This window comes from Protobothrops mucrosquamatus, unplaced genomic scaffold, assembly GCF_001527695.2.
Source record: "Protobothrops mucrosquamatus isolate PMUCROS unplaced genomic scaffold, P.Mucros_1.0 scaffold192, whole genome shotgun sequence".
Classification (NCBI taxonomy): domain Eukaryota; kingdom Metazoa; phylum Chordata; class Lepidosauria; order Squamata; family Viperidae; genus Protobothrops; species Protobothrops mucrosquamatus.
Window position 1 is genome coordinate 211249 of NW_015386548.1, and position 15760 is coordinate 227008.

Genomic DNA, 15760 nt, shown 5'->3' on the forward strand with positions numbered 1-15760 from the left:
TTTGTTTGGTTAGAGAGAGGCAAAGACCCTTGTGAACTGCTCCAAGCACCATGTTTGGCTATAGCTGAGAGGCAGTTTTAATATCCAGCAGCTTCTGCTTATTTCCAAGTGAAAGAGAGTTGCCACTGTCACCCATGATGAAAATACCTGTCTTTGCCTCCTTCTCTAAAACCCTGCATAAAATTCTGTCCCTGTCTCAGGGAAGCCTGGGATGAGTGAGTGGGGGGGTTTCTGTTTCATTTTGCATGGAAGGAGAATGACCAGCAGCAATAATGGATGCTGAACCGTAAGCCAGGTCAAAATGTGTGATGCCCCCATGTTAGATCGCCAGATCACTTACTTGATTCTCCTGAGAGGGTGTAATGCATATCAGTCAAGCTCTGTCCATGCTTCTTCCTTGCCTTTTCCCTGAGTAGTCGAGTGGAATGCTTGTTTTTCTTCCGCTTTTATTGATTTCTTCTTTTCCCCTAGAAAATTAACCGTCGACTTCATCTTTCCAAAATCAAGCACAGCAAGTTCAATGAATCTGGACAACTGGTAGCATTTCATCTTGCCTCTATGGTTTGGTGCTTATATGTAATAATAACAGTAAGTTTCCTTAATCCTTCCTTCTTTCTTCCCCCCTTCCCCCACTCCCCTCTCTCTTTTCCTGATAGAAACTATGGAAGTAAGATTTAGTAATAAAGAATGCTACATACTTTCTGCATTGATATCTGTTGATATATGCAGAAAAAGAATGTGGTAGCTGTAATCTATATCAGTTTTAACGACATGATGAGAAAAGAACTGAATTTTCATCTTTCAAAACAATCAGAAAATGAATGATTTATAGAACAATAAAAGCAGGCGTGGTGTATTGATTGAAGGAATTCTTTATAGCCAGTGAAAACATTCCAGATCTGTAGGCCTTTTGTTTTTGTTTCAATAGTTACTGCTTGACTTTTCCCCCTAGTATCAAATAGGATATTTTAGACCCATATTTAGCTTGCAGTAAATGTCAAAACTCTCTTTAGCAGAACTTTGCTGAATGAGGATTTGCATGGAGACAGTACAGTACCACAGAGGCTTAAATCATCCTCTGTGTCAGAACAGTGATGAATTTGAGGAGAATGGAGTTTGGTTTTATTTACTTACTTAAATTTAGACACCACCCAGACCCAAATTAACTCTGGACTGCTCACAATATATGGTTTTTTCAGAAGTTGGAAGCAGACATATTTTTAACTCACCCAGTAATATTATTTTGATACATCAACATTAAACATTTTTGGCATCAGCGATTGTACTTTGTGGAATACATCAGGACCTAAACGACATGAATGGAGAAAGTGGAGAAATAAGATCAAAGGTATTAAATATTGGGGGAAAGTGAGTGGTAAATCAGAAAAGCAACACAATAGCAGCAGAGACAGACACTGCAAGTTTAGGAATAATGGAGAAGATAAGATGAAGAATGAGTTCAAGGCATACCAGATGTAATCAAGGGAAGTTTCAATGTTAAATTCCCACCACTCCAAAATTAATGCAGTATTGTCATTTGGTTGAAAGATGGTGGCAGTATTATGAAGCAGATTCTGAGGATGGTATTTAAGAACTGTAGTCCTCTTCTTTGAATATTATGATAAATTTTAGTATCTCAAAAAGTAATTAAAACACTTTTCTTAGAGGTGGGCATTTGGTTCCAAAGCAAGAAAGGTACTTCATCATAGGCTTGCTAATTTTACCTGTTGGTAGTGCCCTTAAGAAGTTATGCCATTTTGTATTCAGACTAGTAAAAAAAAATAACATTAATGTTAAGGAGGCATTAGCATGTCAGTGCTGGATCTGAATTACCTTCTACTTTGGATTCAAATGCTGCACATGTCTTGTCATAAAAGTGTCAGATTGGATTGTTAGGTGAAATTCAGCTGGTTTCAAATCTTATGAACATCTTTCCCCCATCTTGGTTATTTTTGCATCTTGTACTTAAGAGTGAGCAAATACTCCAATGAATTAGGGACTAAAATATTCAAGTAATGTCCAAATGTGCAAAACTTTGAGTGCACTGATGTGAACTAAGTACGCTTTCAATTATTAATGGTATAGAAATCTCATTTGGTTTGGGTCCTTGATCTTCTTGATGTGGGTTGTATATGATAAGTATTTTTGTTACAGTTATGGAGTCACAGAGAGCGAATTAGGTGGCTGAATACATTTGTGTAAGTTAATAAATAAATATAAGCAAATCTTCCTGTTGATTTAACCAAATTATACTGAAATATTATTAATTCTGTATGAAAAAGTGCACTTTTTTCCACTTAGTCTCACTTCTAAAACTGCAGGATTTTTATTTCATTTGGGTTTTTTTGCAGTGGTGGGCACCAAGTTGGATAAACTGATTGTGGTTTATTTAATGTTTTTTGGAAGAACTTTTGTTGAGAACTGATGAGGCTAAAGGAAATCATGCTGAATAAATGAATCTCATTGTCTGAATAATTTCAGGTAATCTTAATGGAAAATAGCTGTCAAGGCATATCCATAAAAAGCCAGTTATTCTGTAAGAATAACCCAGAAACATTGAAAGAAATACCACAATTATCATTATGCATGCTTCCAGTTTGGATAAGGCAGCTTTAAAGACAGGAAGATTTTGCCAGTGATAAATCAGAACAAAAGAGAAAAAGGAAGTGAAAGAGCATTTATAAAGCAACCAAGGAAGTGAGCAAGCTTGCCAACCTCAAATAGTTCTGCTTTCTTTTTGTAATTTTTCATTAATTATTTGATGCTCTGTAAATATACTGGCAAGTTGAATGTTTTTGGCAATTGCAAGAAAACCACTTTAAAACCAGCTATTATTACAGTTATTACAGTGCATTTATTATCATTCTATTGCTTGTTGATTTAATTAGTTGAAACGATGCTTTGGAGACGAACATCTGAGCTTCCAAAAGTCCTTTTCAAAATGAAGGAGGTGGGAGTGTCTGTCCCATTGCTTCCATTTCTCACACCTTCCAGCCCATCTGCCTTGAAAGCAAACGGGCTGGATGACTTTTATTTGTGGCTTTTGTAAATCAAGCTTCTCCCTTTCTGTTCTTTCCAAATGCCACCCATTTATTCCTTGATGTCTTAACTAGGGCCTCTTGTTGCCTAAGAAATTGTTTAAAGCTGTTAATGTGCTTTAATCTTGCAGGTTACAGAGCCACAATATTAGGAATTGAGATTGCTTCTTTAGGCACTTCTGAAGTTTGTCAGCTCAGTTCTCAGCTGATGGGCTTCTGGATAATTTTAGTGTCTAGATTTCCAATCTATTTTGGGTTTTGCTTTTTTTTTTTCCTTCAGTTTTTGTTCTATCCTGGTGGAAACCTGTGTTTACAGGATAGAAAGAAGTACTAATGTGTTTAGTTCCTACTATCTTTGCTTTCTAGGAACAGAGTCATAAGAGTGTGTGAACCTTTTGCTAGATGAAACTGTCGGTTTTCCTTATTCCCACTTTCTCTTTTTCCTTATCATGCTGCTCAAAAACAGGCCTTACAGTTAGGAACCATCTCTTTTGTTTGCTCCCAATGGTAATCAATTAGAAAAATGCTACTGTGGCAGTCTTATTTGCTATCAGAACAAATGGTTGATGATTGCACAATTAATAAAAACTGCTTTATTCCTTCCTGTTTGATTACATTACTTTTTCTGGTGTTTCTATTATGAATTTACATGAAGATCTTAAAAATAATGTCTGAAGGCACCAGTGTCCCTCCAGACCTCTTTCTTGGACCTACCAGGTTTCCAATCCATCTGACATGTGGTTAGAGATGTACCAAGCATTTCACATGAGAATATATAATGTTGTAGGGTTTTGCTCTGGAATAGGCCGATATGTGCATCTCTTGGGTTGCTTGGAACAAGAACAACTTTGTGTTCCTAAATGAATATGTTCTGGGGCTGCAGTGTATCCAGAAACCCATGTGTTGAGAACTGAACAGATAAAACTCAGAAGGGTTTAACACATTGAACTACATCATATTCTGGATCATCTTCCACAAAAGTATGAGATAGCTCTGAAATGCATAGAGTGGCCTATTACAAAGGGAAAAAATATAACATTATAAAATTGGATTTTCTTCTTTGGAAACATTTAATAAATAACTACTTTTGAAATATTTAAATTAAAAGAAATGAAAAAGTAACATGCTGCAAAACAAAGCAGTAGAATCTAGAAGTATCTTTGCAAAATCCAATTTGGGTTGGTCACCAGGATTAGGGGTTCCGAGTGACCCTCCAGATTGGATCTTGCAACATTATCCTGGGATACATATATTTGCCTTCATTCATGAGAAGTATCTTTCCTTCCAAGAATGCCATTAAGTTTTTCCAAGAGACCTAGGTTGGTGTAATGGTGAAACATCAAGATGCTGGCCTAGAAACTAGGAGCCTGGGAGTTCTCGACTTCCATTAGACATTAAATTCTGCTGGCTAACTTTGGGCCACTCATTCTCTCTGCCTAACTCATTTCACAGGGTTACTGTTGTGGGGAAACTGGAAGGTAGGAGTATAAAATATGTTAGTCCCCTTGAGTTATCTATAAAAAATGTGTACTAAAATAATAATAATGGAGAAGAACACAAATATGATAGGAGCTGGAGTCTATTGCTTTCTTCTGAAATATGTATATCTGTCTAGCAAAAGGGGAAGTAATGAAAATTCTGCAGAATGGGTTGAGAGCTCTAGGGGAGGTGGCAGAACTTTAATAGATGTTTTGCAAGTGACATTATCCTCACTGCATCTATTTTGTGAATGGGAAAGCCTTTCCAGAGTGGCTGTTGTGGAGATACTCTTAAAATGGTCTCATAATTCCAAATTTGCCCAAAACTTTGGACACCTTTCATCTAAACTTTTAAAGCAGCATATGTAGTGTCATAGAGAAAAAAAGAGTGTAGGGAAAAAAGGAGAATAGTAATTATTTTAACCCCCTCCCATCTTTGGAGGTATCCTGTACCCTTTGCAGATACCCCTTCCCACCACATTGCTTATATGAGTGATTAATATTGTAAAATAGCTTGGGAAGTTGTTACTATAATCTAACTAAGTTTTAAAATATGATACAGATGGTCCTCAACTTATGACCACAATTGAGCCCAAAATTTCCATTGCTAAACAAGACAGTTGTTAAGTGAGTTGCTCCCATTTTACAACCTTTTTTTGCCACAATTGCTAAGCGAATCACTTCAGTTGTTAAGTGAATCATGAGGTTATTAAGCAAATCTGGCTTCTCTCATTGACTTTGCTTGTCAGAAGCCAGATGGGAAGGTTACCAATGGTGACCACATGGCCCCAGGGTAGTGCAATGTCATAAATATATACTAATTGCCACATGATCATGGGGATGCTGCAATGATCCTAAGTGTGAAAAACAGTCATGTCACTTTTTTTCATTGCCATAGTAACTTCGAACGGTCACTAAACAAATGGTTGTAAGTTAAGGACTACTTGTACAGTGAGCCTTCCCCAAGATTGATTCACCTTTCTCATTTCTTTTAAACAAATTGACTTTACTTTTAAACCATTCAATAATAGGAATTATCTGGGCTCTCAAAGAAAAGAAAAGCTAGACTCCTCATCTACAACTGATTTTCCTTTGCAGAAGGCTCTTTAGCTTTTGATACATAAGTTGCCAGCCACTTGGATATCAGCGGGAATATTATCCGAATTAAACAACAATTGGTTCTGAGGGCAACAGCCAGTTCCATCCTGCCTCCTCCTCCTCCTCCTCCTCCTCCTCTTCTTTTAGTTTGGTCAACATACTGGACTTTTGTTCTGGATGAAACCCTTGGGATTCCCAGAATTGCCTTGATCCCTTGCAACAGTGATGGCAGCCAGTGAGAGAGCCAACATGAGGAGCCCAGCCTACTGCTGGAGACCCCAAGTTCTTCTCTCACCTGAGCTTGTGGGGCTCTGCCTCTGAGGGAAAGGAAGAATTTTAAGAACCAGTTCATAAGAACCAGTCCAAACCAGCTAGATGGATTATCCGGATTGCTGATGACTACTTTAGCATGCGCCACAAGAATTTGTGTAAGGGTCATTACAGCAAAGATGGGCTGCTGACTTATGTGTCTTCCTCTGATTTTCTTCCTCTCTCCAGGAAGGATACTTATCAGACCCCAAACGTCTGTGGGAAAGCTACCCTCATGTTTATCTCCCGTAAGTATTTGGTAATTTTTATTTCTACCCTTCAAGAGTGCCACCGCATAATCATTGTACAACTGAACAAAACCACTTCCTCCTTCTTGGTTATCTGAGGTCCGCAGTGAGTAATGGTGGCAAAAAACGGTATTCAGGGCTTCAGAGTTCTAAAGCAATCTCATAGCTCCCTCCTGTGAACAATCCCAAGATTGCAAGCAAAAACCTAGCTTTTTCAAGGGGAACAAAGAACACCCCCAGCTCCAAGAGATGCAGAGTCTAGCTGGCAGTGAGAAGGGACTTCATGTTTCTGAGAGGAACAGGAGTTGTATTGGGTAGAAGGATGACACAAGGCAATTACAGACACTTGACATATCTGGGTAAGACTGGAGTTTTCTCTTTTTTCTCTCTCTCACGTTTGAGGGGAGATAATAATAATAATAATAGTAATAGTAAAGTTGGAAGGGACCTTGGAGGTCATCTAGTCCAACCCCCTGCTCAGGCAGGAAACCCTATACCATTTCGGACAAATGGCTGTCCAGTCTCTTCTTAAAAACCTCCAGTGTTGGAGCATTCACCGCTTCTGGAGGCAGGTTGTTCCATTGGTTAATTGTTCTAACTGTCAGGAAGTTTCTCCTTAGTTCTANGCTTCTTGTCCTGCCTTCAGGCGCCTTGGAGAATAGCTTGACTCCCTCTTCTTTGTGGCAGCCCCTGAGATATTGGAACACTGCTATCATGTCCCCCCTCATCCTTCTCTTCGTTAAACTAGACATACCCAATTCCAGCAACCGTTCCTTATATGTTTTAGCCTCCAGTCCCCTAATCATCTTTGTTGCTCTTCTCTGTGCTCTTTCTAGAGTCTCAACATCTTTTTTACATTGCGGTGACCAAAACTGGATGCAATATTCCAAGTGTGGCCTTACCAAGGCATTGTAAAGTGGTATTAACATTTCACGTGATCTTGATTCTATCCCTCTGTTAATGCAAGTCTGTCAAGATCCTTCTGTATCTTAAGCCTGTCTTCTGGAGTGTTGGTTATTCCTGCCAGCTTGGTGTCGTCTGCAAATTTGATGAGTTCCCCATCTATCCCCTCGTCCAAATCGTTGAGGAAGATGTTGAAGAGCACTGGGCCCAGAACAGAGCCCTGGGGCACCCCACTACACACTTCCCTCCATGTAGATGCAATTCCATTGAGGACCACATGCTGAGTACGGCCGGTCAGCCAGCTACGGATCCATCTGGTGGTGGTGCTGTCTAACCTGCATTTTTCTATCTTATCAAGTAGTAGGTTGTGATACTGGTTTTACTTTTATTTTATTTTTTTCACAAAAGGCATGGAGAGCACCCTTGGCTTAAATGGAGAAGTGGGGTGACTCTACCCATGCACGCCTTTCTCCATTTAAACTGCGCTCTCAATAGCTCCACAAAGAACATGCAGCGAGGAAAAAAAAGGTGGCACTCTTGACGTTGATCCAAAAATGATAGTAATATAACTCATGTACATAATGAAGAAGCAAGCAGTTTCTTAATATGCTTCGTAATATCATTTCTTTGCCCTCCAAGAATTTGTCATGCTTTATGTCAACCCCAAGGGGGAAGCGTTTCCAAATAAGAATTTTATTTTACAGTGCAAGCAAAGAACTTTACAGGTGTTGACTTCCAGTTGTAATCCTCCCTTGTTTGGTCATTACTCTGGTAATTTTTTCTGATGATTATTTTACCAGAAGCCAAGGGCCATGTCAGGCATTACATTTTTCCAAAGCTAATTACTCTGTGTGAAAAGAAGAGAGAAATGTATATTTCTCTGTGTGTTGCCTAGTTCAGAAATCAATCTCTGTGGTTTCACAGACTTCTTTGACCATGTGCCTTTCAGCAAATCCTAAAATTCCCAGTGAGCCAAGTTGCTCTCCAATCATATCTGAAGCTCTTGCTACGAACATTTCTCCTAATACTTCAAGGACTTTTAAACGTTTTTAAAAGGTCTTTAACCTTTCTTTTGTGGGCGGAGGCAGCAGCAAAATAAGGCACTAGTATTTAAAGTCGTTAAGTTTGCTTGGTATTCCACAGATAGGTAGAAAGATTTTAATTTGTCCAGAAGATTCTCAGAACAGAAAATAAAAGTAAGATCTTCCTAGTTTGAGGACCCTTAGCTAGCACTTGTCTTCTGGTTCATAGATATCTTTCATTATTCCCACTGCTAAATATTATTAATCTGGTTGGTTGCCACCTGATTCTACATTATATCCTTTGGATGCAGTGTGTAGTTGAGACAGTGACTATATGTAGCCCTGGGTTCCTAAAGTTTCTGTTCTTTAAGGAATTAAACAATTGCATTGAATTAAAATTGGACTGCCACTAATGTTGCGATTCCTGTTTATGATGTCCAGCAAAAGGTCATGCCCATTACACAGGCACCAACTGTTCAAGCATGAAACTTGCATTTCTTCCTGAGAAAACACAGTAGTATAACATGGATATGTGCTTCTCTGTCGGTGGAATCAAAATACAGTGGGGTATTACAATTAGCAAAAGTAGCTTGTTTCCCTTCTTTTTCCATATCATAGAAAGAGGTTATAGTGCAAATAACACCACTGGTGCTTGGTAATTTAATTATTTGGGAGTAGAATAGATATTACCAACTGCTGTGGGATGCTACATATTGATGGCTGGTTGTTATATTCCAAAGTGAATTTGGAAATGTTGTTTCCCAAAACAACTTCACAGCAAGCTGCTTCCTAAAGGCATGTTCGTAACACAGTAGGAAGAACCAGAAGAACTATGTAACTGTTTGCTCAGTGCTATTATTTGTTACATTCTAGGTTCCAGGTTAAGTTTTTTTACCTTTGTCAGCTGTCCTATTGGCTGCATACATTGCCTGAATTATATTTCCAGAAGGTGCGGAAGGTGAGTGCCAACTCAATGAGCTTTCTCTTCACTTTTACTTTAATGTACGTTTCAGAGGCTGAAATAATTACCCTCAAATTCACCATTACAAAACTGTCCTTTCCCCGGATAAGACCGCTTCTCCACCTACAACAGAGACCCCCTGATATTAGCCCATTAGCAAGTTGGTTAAATAAATGCATAATCTGCCAGTGTGGCAGAAGATACCAGGAGCTGGCTTTCCTGCTCCTGTAGCTAGGATGGGAACCAGACTGACTTACAGAATCATTCCCTGCCACTTGGCTATAATGTTATCATGATAACTCACAGAATCAGGCTGAGCAGAAGATTTTGCAAATGGATTCGTATAAAGCTTACGAATAATCCTGATTCTAATCCCCAGTTGCTTTGGGAACAGCCTAAGACAGTGATGGCGAACCTTTTAGAGACGGAGTGCCCAAAACCTGGCCCCACCCCTGCCCCACCCCCGCTCTGCCCCCCATCCCCTGTCCCGCCTGCCCACAGGGCCACTCACCACCTCCAGGGCCCGCCGCAGATCGCCCAGGCAGCCCAGCAGTGCTATGCGGCCACACCCTCTGCCCGCGCCCTGCAGCATCAACTGCATGATGGGGTGTGAGGGCAGAGTCTTGTCTATGCTGCCTGGCTGCCATGTCCTTGGCTGCGCTGCTCCATGTGGGCCACGCTCAGGGGCAACTCTCCTTCAGGGGGGCTGCTGGAGAGGAGGGGGTCGCAGGGGGAGGCAAGGCTGGGGCAACAGCACGTGTGCCCACAGAGAGGGCTCCGAGTGCCGCCTCTGGCACCCGTGCCATAGGTTCGCCACTACTGGCCTAAGATAATGCAGATATAAACAACTGGTTTCCCTGTATTTTTAAAATTAACACTGACTTCCTTATTTCCTAGGAAGAAATTCCACGTCAGTTGCAATACATCACCCTTTATCTAGTGCATATATCAGGAGCATATCTTTTAAAGTAAGTGTTACTGAGCCCTTTATTTAATACACCAGTTTAACTGGGAGTTCTATGAGTTCCAGTCCTGATTTAGGCACAAAAGCTGTCTGAGTGACTTTGGACCAATCTCAATCTCTTACATTTTTAGAAAATATAAGTATTTTCGGAAACAAATGCCATAGGCTTTGGTCCATATTGCACATATCATGTTACCGGTATTTTAATTTAGAAGTTGCCGGTGTTTGATAAAACACATCAGGATTCATTGATGGACGTTGTAAGGGAAGGGTGAGATACGATTTATTAACACTTCTGCCCATCATCAGTACCCAGTTTTGCTCACTCACAGAGTTTTCGTGGAGAAAGTTCAACAGGCATGAAACATTCTTCCTCCTTGTCTCTAGCCTCACCCGCCTGGGACTAATCTTGTTGCTGTTGCAGTATGTTGCTGAATTCCTCTTCCACATGGCTCGTCTATTTTATTTCACAGATGAAAACAATGAAAAGTTGTAAGTGCTCTTTCCTGAACTTTAGATAATGGGACCAAATCTTCTAAAATTCACCAGTAAACTTTTTTTTTTGTAATACTGGATCGCCCTTTCTAATGTGCTATATCATGTGTCACTGCTAAAATAAAGCTACTGCTAACATAACTTGAATGTGATGGCTTATTAGCCTGGAAGTAAAATTCCTTTTTCTATTAAGTAGGAGAAATCTTAGATTCCCAGTTCCAATCTATGAAGATAAAGAATTATATGGACAAATTAATTTGTCTCAAACATTCAATACTTGATGCAAACCTGTTTATCAAAAACGAGATGATTGATCTCAACTTTCAACGTTACTGGAAGATCTGCATTCTTAATGATTGATATATCAGATCTATTGATGCAGAATTCGGGATACTTTGACAATATTCCAGAGAACAGTGCATAATGACAGTTGCTATAAAGTGAAATATGACACATTTTAATGCAAGAATCATTTTTTGTTTTTAATTTCATAAGGTTTAATGCATGGGCAGTAGTTTTTGTCATCTCACGGCTTTTCACCCTCACCCTTTCTGTGCTGGTCATTGGCTTTGGGTTGGCTCGAATGGAGAACCAGGCATTTAACCCTGAAAAAGGAAACTTCAACACTTTGCTTTTCAGGTAAGTTTTTTTTATGAGTTGTGTTTCTGGATGCTGAAGAAAGATGGCTTGGAAAAAAGATGATTGGAAAAAATAGGGATTGTCATTTCATCTCTCTATTCATTTAGAATTCACATTTCTTACGCATGATAAATAGATTGGGAGAAAGTAGCAGCATTATTGCTTCTTCTTCTGTACATATTCCTTTAGTTAAAAAAAACCCTTGCCTTGATGGCTTTAATTTTGTTAACTAGTACAGTGACACCATTGTTAGTAGGAATTGGCCTTTGTTGAAAAGTCCACTCTTCACTACTGTTTTAAATCTGATGGAACAAAGCAATCCTGGCTAGGGGAAATTGCTTTGTAGCATTAATTTTGATATAATGCTTAATTAGGATTAATATTAATAGGAAAGCATGTAAGGAATTCATTCTAGAAATTGGGTGGGCATGAACTCTCCCATCGCCCACCCCAATCTTCTGTGACTGACTAATCATAAAGTAATCATAAAAATCAAATGGCACTATTTTCTTACATTCCTGGGTTTTTATTTCATACAAAAATGGGTGTGAAGAGTATGTTTAAAGCTGTGATATAATAATGTAATAAGGTAATATAATAATGATACTATTATAGAACTCATGTTCTAGGTAAATGAAGACAATAATTTTAAAGTAATAAGCTTGTTAGTGTCTTGTGCCATGAAGCAACTGAATAAAGACAGCTATCATATTTTAAAGATTTTGTGCATAGTTGCAGAGCGAAACAAAAATCCTACCTACCAATGTAAAAGTTGACTGCAGAGTTCCCGGCTTCTTGGGATTTGCCAACCTCAGTTTCTCTCATCTTAAGTCATTCCAAAAAGGAAACCATTTCCAGGACAGTTAAATTGCTGTAACTTGTGGGAGTGGTCTTGACTTATTTCCCTGAGGAAGTTGTAATGCTAAATAGGATTACTTGCTCCTCCCTTTAACCGCAGAGGGACAGCCATCTCTTCCCTGTTTCCCAGTTAACAGAGGACTGTTCAAGTGATCATTGAGGAAGAGCGACCCGGGTTCCCCAGGTGCCCCTTGGCTCACCCCTGAAGCAGCTTGTGACTGCATAGAGGTGATGATTGTCACCCTAGAACAGGCCAGATCCAAATGTGCTTATTCCAAATATGTTTACTTTGCCTCCTCCTAGGATGGGCGTGTTGCTTCTGGTGTGTTTCTCACAGGCCTGGATGATGTGGCGCTTCATTCATTTCCAGTTGCGACGCTGGCGTGAATACTGGAATGAGCAGAACACTAGAAAAAGGATTCCAGCCACTGCCCACTTCAAACAGCAAGTAAAGACAATGAAAAGGGAATCTGGTGAGCATCCAGCCTGATTGACCATGTACTAAAGCTGCAGAATGCCTCTTATTGATCAGTTCAATTGCAAAATGTTGATGGACTAAACTGACTAAGTGGGAAGTAGATTTTTAATTAAATGCTTTAATAAAAGTATTTATTAAGAATGAAAAACATTACAAGAAAATATCAAAGATTTAGGAGCAGGAGAGAGGGAATGTCTCCTTTAAGCAACGGACCTTCTGTGACTTGCACTCAGTCACCCAGCACCAAAGTGTGCATTTCATTCAAAATATTATTTCCATGAATATGCAGCATAGGTTACTTTTATTATACATATAAAGGGCAATGATGAACAATATAATGCACATCAATATGCAAAGATTTTACTGAATAAAAATATGCAAATAAGGGACTTACTCTGGTTCAAGCTTTTTGGTTCAGCCGTGGCATTAATGCCCTTGCTATGCTAGAAATACTTATGTGATGCTGCTTCTTTCTATTTTATTGTCTTGTGGATTTTGCAAGGGAAGCCTTCTTCACTGTGATTTCACTCAGTAGCTCTGCTAGTTAAAGATTCTAGGGAATTTGGTCCTACTCATTTGGGGAGCATGAGGTTGAGGAAATCTGCAGTGGGCAGTGAGGTGACATGACATTTCTGAAGAAGACTGTTTCTCGGTGACCTAACTGGAAGCCTCTTATCAGCTACCACTGTCTGACTTTCAAGAGAATAATAGAGAAACCAATCTGTTAAAACAAATTTCTCATTATTATTCCCCTTCCCCATTCCCCATTACAGGTTACCATGAAAATGGATTAGTAAAGGCAGAAAATGGTACCTCACCACGGAACAAGAAACTCAAGTCTCCGTAGAGCCAAAGCACAGCCTACATGGGATGTTTGAGGAGGAGACAGAGGTGCAAGAGTGAGGACTCTGGAAATAAGAAGCACCTTCCTCTCTTTTGTCCTCACAATGCTCCAACTCAAGTGATGCGCCCACAGAGTGAACCAAGCTCTCTCTCTCTCTCCTCCCCCATCCCTATGTCTTTCTGTCTCTGTCTCTCTTTGCAATAACCAAAAGGCCTTCATCCTTGACACCAAAAGCTTTTCCTTGTCCTTTTGTGTATTGTGCAATTCAAAAAAAAAATTTTTTTTTTGCTTGTTTTCATGCCCCCAGAAATGTTTTGTTTTGTTTTTTTATAACCCTGTTCCCAACATAATATCTTTTTTTTTCTCCTTCACTTCCTTACATCTGTTTTTTGGCTTGGAGAGATTGCAGCTTCAGCCCATGATGGAATTTGGTTCTGGGAGTAAATTTGAGGGACTGTAAGTTCTCGTTTCACTAGAAAAGGCACTCTTGCAAGGACAGGTTTTGAAAAAAGAAAATGCAGTTTCAGTCCTGTTCAAAGAGCATCCTCTGATCTAAATTCTGTAATTGTGTTAGATATTCAGTAAGCTTTGTAAAATGGTTAGGATTTGTCAAGTTTTCAAAACATGATGGAAAGATACAGATGGCTATTTTTATCTGTTGGTGATTTATCATGCACAATTTTCAAAGTTAAAGTTTCATTTGTAGCTTTAGCTACATTCTGAAGACTGGAACAGATATGGTCCTCTTTCTTATCTTTCCCTTCTGGTCCTAAAACAGAATTAACGTTTTCTTAGAAACAATTGAATTTTCCTAAAGCAGGAGAATGTACTTGTCCTATCAGTTTAGTATGTGTGAAGTATGATTTCCATCTTCATTGTTCTAGGAAGCCTCAGCCTGTAGTGTCTTGAGGGAAGGAAGAAGCTTCTCCATTCATTTAAACGGGAGCTCAGGGCATTTGTACTAGTGAAGAAGAGAAGACTGTGACTTAATCATAAGAGGATAATATCTTTTATGTTGAAGATTTTATCTGTTGACCTTCTTAAGAAAGTGCTAGTACAGTCTTGTTGTTTGAGTCATTCATGTTTAACTCCATCCAATCATAGGATAGTAATATTTTGTCTATGAAGTGTACTTCTATGCATATTTTCTCAGAAGTAAATTCCAGCAAATTCAGAGAGGCTTACTCCATTTCATTGTGGTATAGAATTGCAACCTGTCACTTGTTTTCCCAAGCACCTCTTTTTCTAAGTTGCATCTAATAAGTTTCTGAATTCATGCCTGCCCTAGTGTTCTTATTCCTAAAAGTATAGAGATTGTTTTTATTCAGATTGAAGGCAATTTAGTTCCTAGTTGCTTAGTAGGTTCAATTATGAAAGATAGTAGGGGAGGGGGAGAGAAGGAATAATGTCTCAAAAGGGGAGAGCCACAATGTGTAAAGTTGGTGGATGTTATTAAAAGTGAAATCTACCTCGGAAGCCACCCATTCCTACATTTCTTTTAGCTAAGTTGATTTGGCACCTACAAAACAATTGGGGTTGTTCACACAAAATTTTTAGAGTTACTTTGTACATCTGTAATGTTCTTTGTTTTCATGAAAATTGTCTTGTGTTCTCCTTTGTGCGTGCTTAAGCTCATCTTATCCAGCAGGGTTGCTTCATGACTGTCTTATTTTAAGCCCTATGCAACTGGATCATCTTATGATGTTGTTCTCCTTTTCAAGTAATACAAAGAAGAAACTTTTGATTCCTATTCTCTTTTGCCATAATTTGGAATAGAACGATCCATTTCATTAATAAATTGGATGAAATCAATAGAACACATACTTAGTGGTTGGGTGTCGCAAGATTTAACTCAACTACTCCTTTTTGTGAATGCTTTTATTGTATCTAAAGACCTGCCAAACCAAATACATTAGCCATGAGTTTCATCCTGCCAGAGCATCTCTGGTTTGCATTTAGATCAACTGCTAAGAGGATTGCTGCAGTCTTAGCAGATAGCAGTGCATGATTAATGAGTAGCGATAAGTTTCTTGAGTCAGGGATATAGCTTAGCTGTAAAATTTTGGGGGAGTTTAAGAAGTAAACAAGACTCTATAAACTGCTTACAATATTTGTATCTCTGAAGAAGCATATGTCTCTTTTTATCCTTCTCTTGCAATGGACTTTAATGCTGCTTGGCACTACTTGAGACCGTACAGAGAGCTATTTTTTTTTCTTCCCACCAAAATCTTGAAATTTTCAGATCAGAGCCCTTCTGAGCTGAAATCAACTATACCATATTGTGCCTGTCACTCCTTAGCTCTTATTGAATTCTAAATATACCTCATCCGTACCATTTTTATACAGGAGTGAAGGACTAAACTGGGTTAGTGTTGGTGCTAAATAGGTCAGGTGGGCGGGCCAACTTACATGCATATGTGAATGC

At 39.1% G+C, this 15760-nt stretch overlaps 1 protein-coding gene across 1 annotated transcript in view; it reads left to right on the forward strand.

Annotated features, from left to right (window-relative positions):
• The window catches only part of TRAM2 (translocation associated membrane protein 2), a 39100-nt gene extending 25490 nt beyond the window's left edge, over positions 1–13610 (forward strand). Inside the window, exons 4-11 of the mRNA XM_015813761.1 lie at positions 472–588; positions 6113–6171; positions 8970–9054; positions 9955–10025; positions 10409–10513; positions 11012–11155; positions 12317–12486; positions 13265–13610. Coding sequence (XP_015669247.1) covers positions 472–588; positions 6113–6171; positions 8970–9054; positions 9955–10025; positions 10409–10513; positions 11012–11155; positions 12317–12486; positions 13265–13338 — 825 coding nt within the window. The 3' untranslated portion in view covers positions 13339–13610. The remainder of the gene's footprint in view (positions 1–471; positions 589–6112; positions 6172–8969; positions 9055–9954; positions 10026–10408; positions 10514–11011; positions 11156–12316; positions 12487–13264) is intronic.
• Positions 13611–15760: the final 2150 nt, after the last annotated feature.